General features: G+C 31.4%; 1 protein-coding gene across 1 annotated transcript; it reads right to left on the bottom strand.

Annotated features, from left to right (window-relative positions):
• Window positions 1–527: 527 nt before the first annotated feature.
• On the bottom strand, window positions 528–1124 carry LOC123711142 (NADH dehydrogenase [ubiquinone] 1 beta subcomplex subunit 3). The gene is made up of 2 exons (XM_045663569.1): window positions 929–1124; window positions 528–721 (listed from the first exon to the last, which is right to left on the bottom strand). The coding sequence occupies exons 1-2, from the start codon at window positions 1051–1053 to the stop codon at window positions 553–555; spliced, it is 294 nt and encodes a 97-aa protein (XP_045519525.1). The 5' UTR covers window positions 1054–1124; the 3' UTR covers window positions 528–552.
• Window positions 1125–3097: the final 1973 nt, after the last annotated feature.

Here is a 3097-nt window from a genome sequence, read left to right as displayed (position 1 = left end):
CTGATCCGCGAGGTTACCGTTCAGGATTGTAACTAAATACAGATAATACAACTTTCTCTACAGCTGTGATACTTTTTGACATTCAACACCTTTTGTATTTACCGTGACCACGCACGCTGTCAAGCACGCGAAACTTCGGGAGACATTTAAAATTATGTAAAATAATTATAAGTTTATAATAATACATAGCTTCAATCCGGTAAAAAAGTGTTTTCTTGAAATGTGTATAAGCTATGTTAACAAAAGACTAAACAACTTAATACAAATAAAGAGCGGAACGTATCTCCCTCCTTTCTGGTTTCTTCTATGATTGCCATAGTCATTTTGTATGAGGATTTGATATTTTAAGAGTACCGAGAGAGTTTTTATGTATCTATGAAAAAGTTAGTGCGGAAAGCAAAAAATGTAATGAAGAATCTAATTGGTTTGCATTCCAGACACAGCAAGTTAACTTTGCAGGCATATATCCTATAAATATATAGCTAAAAATAGACTTTTAAAGATCAGGGAGAGAACAAACATTTAAATGGTCGAATTTTATTAAAATTAATTTTATTTCTTATGCTCTCCGTGTCCTCCATGTCCATCACCACCGAGAGTCTTCTCAAGAGCCACTGTGGCTATAGTCAGTGCCAATCCAACCGGCAGGCCTCGGAAGAACAAATACCAGGCCCTTTGCATTTTAGTACCGAAGGCGGGTTGATATCTCCATATCTCATTCCTATTAACAATATAAATAATAAAATCTATTAGAAATATACTACAGTAATTTAAAAAAAATATTTTGAATGCCTCTTAATGATTTAAGTCCTTTCCGTAGATTTGAAATCAAAGCAAACTCTCTTCTCACTGTTTGAAATTCTGAGGTACAAGTATAGAGACGTGTCAATCAGTTTTCTTGTAGGCATTTGAGACAAGTTAAACATACCTTATCCACGGATCTTTCAGGCCTTTCTTAGCCAATGCCTTTTCGAGTTCCTCTAATTGTGGTATGCCTTTTATGCTGCAAAATTTATCATACTTTGGAACAACATATGGTGGATCACAGCCCATTTTTATCTCACAATTATTAAATGTATCCTTGCCTTGCCTCGAATATATAGTTCAAAACTTCAAAGTCATTTAATTGTCATATTTTTCTAAATATTATATTTTAATTTAAAAAGGTCTTAATGTTTTATTACAAAATCTTGTTAAGAATTAATCAAACTTGAGTTATTTGCTAAATAGACACAAAGTACTATTACTAACTGAATAAAATCTTCAGATGTTTACCTGGAAATAAACTTAAGACCGGAGGTATTTGCGTATAGTAACTAAATTTTAGAAGCATTACAACTCTTGTCAAATAACTAATTGAATTATTAATAAATAACACGGACTTAATCGTACCTACAATGCATTTTTAACACTAGACTTAACGCCTGCTTAAAGACACAATAGATAGCATTTATATATTCCTATTATGAAGTTACACTGGAACTAAGCTAGGCTTTATAGCAGCTTAAGTTCTACGCTTACTATATTCAACTTAACTTCTAAGTGCTTTATGTCCGCACAGCTTAGATACTAGTTCCCTTTCACGTCGGGGTTCTAAATTCAAAATAATACTCGTAATTTAAAGGCGTATATTTTTTTTGAAAAATACCGGCAGCTACGTACTAAATATTTCTATAAGTTTTATTTGTATTTGTGATATAATTAAAGAGATGTTACTTAGAAAATAAATTATACTACCCCTTGGTCTTGGTTCCATATTTCAGTATCTTTCGGAAAAGTAGGTAAGTAACATTTACGGTGTAAGTCATGAAGATTTCCTCACTATGTTTTCCTCTAACACATTAGCGATTATTTCTTGTCACATAGACGGAATGTGTATGCACCGGGGATCAATCCTACGACCTCAGGGGTCAGATTCGCAGTTTCAAAGCACTTTCGACGACGTACACGAGACACAGAATGATTAACAATTCTCATTCCTATAAGCAGATGCGGAATTGTGTAATGATGATAAATAATGCGTTAATAAATTCATTACCATAACTTGTTTACGTAGAGAAATAAGTATAAAATTTTACTTTAATAAAATGACAGCAATTTACGTTGGATATTATAATTTCAATATGGCTGCCCCAAGCGAATTTACGTAAGAAGTTATTAGCGCATGCCTGATGTCACTATGGAAAATAAACTTATTGTTGATTATTTTTCTTACGACAAAATATTTAAAATCCATGTTCCTCGTACGAACACGAATTCTCTGCGCAATTCGCCAACGTTTCGGGTTTTCGCTTACCTTACCAAAGAGGACAAGTGAAAATATTTGAAGAAGTGGAATTATTTTGTATTTCTTGTGTGTATGTTTTGGCTTTGTATATTGTCTAAGTGTTTTCTTATATAATATGGATATGTTTAGCTGTAAGATTACTTATATAAATAATTTTGACTCACAGAACAAGCAGAATAATAGAATCAGGTTATAACCACCATTTATTGTAAAGGTGTAAATCAAAGAAATAGTGTGCGTGTACTAGTGTACGCACGAAAGAAGTGAAAGTTCTTTATGACCTTATTTTTCCAAAAATTTATATCCTATATAAATTTACAGATATTGTTAAAATAATCTTAAATTGTTACTTAAATTTAACAAAAGGCTTTTATTATCATAGACATGAATATAAATAATACAGTTATATCATTTTACGTGATTTCTACTAAGATTATTACATAATTTCATCAATTGTAATAGAACTATTAACATTGTTATCGTTATTGTATATTTTTGTTATTAATGGCTTCGAATCTCTTCGAATCAAACGTGTTAGGGACAAAACCGAAAAAATGTGACGGTAAAATGTGTTCCAACGCCGATATAGAAGTTTCACTTCAAAAAATTAAATATTAACACTAGTTTTAACTATTAGTATATGACGGTACTAGTTCCGAACAAAATGATAGTGTCGACTTATTTAAACTGATTTTATATATACAACAATATGGTCTGTAAAGTCGGTTGACGGACGTTGAGAAAACATTTTTGAAACGTTGGATACTTTTATAAATTTAATTGAATTATTATCACTAAATTATCGTTATT

This window comes from Pieris brassicae, chromosome 6, assembly GCF_905147105.1.
Source record: "Pieris brassicae chromosome 6, ilPieBrab1.1, whole genome shotgun sequence".
Classification (NCBI taxonomy): domain Eukaryota; kingdom Metazoa; phylum Arthropoda; class Insecta; order Lepidoptera; family Pieridae; genus Pieris; species Pieris brassicae.
The sequence above is the reverse complement of the archived record's forward strand: the minus strand, read 5'-3'. Positions and strand labels throughout refer to the sequence as shown.

Coding starts and splice junctions, on each gene's coding strand:
- LOC123711142 (XM_045663569.1), bottom strand. CDS start 1,053: ATGGGCTGTGATCCACCATATGTTGTTCCAAAGTATGATAAATTTTGC. Junction 722..928: donor CTGAAAGATCCGTGGATAAG/GTATGTTTAACT, acceptor TATTGTTAATAG/GAATGAGATATGGAGATATC.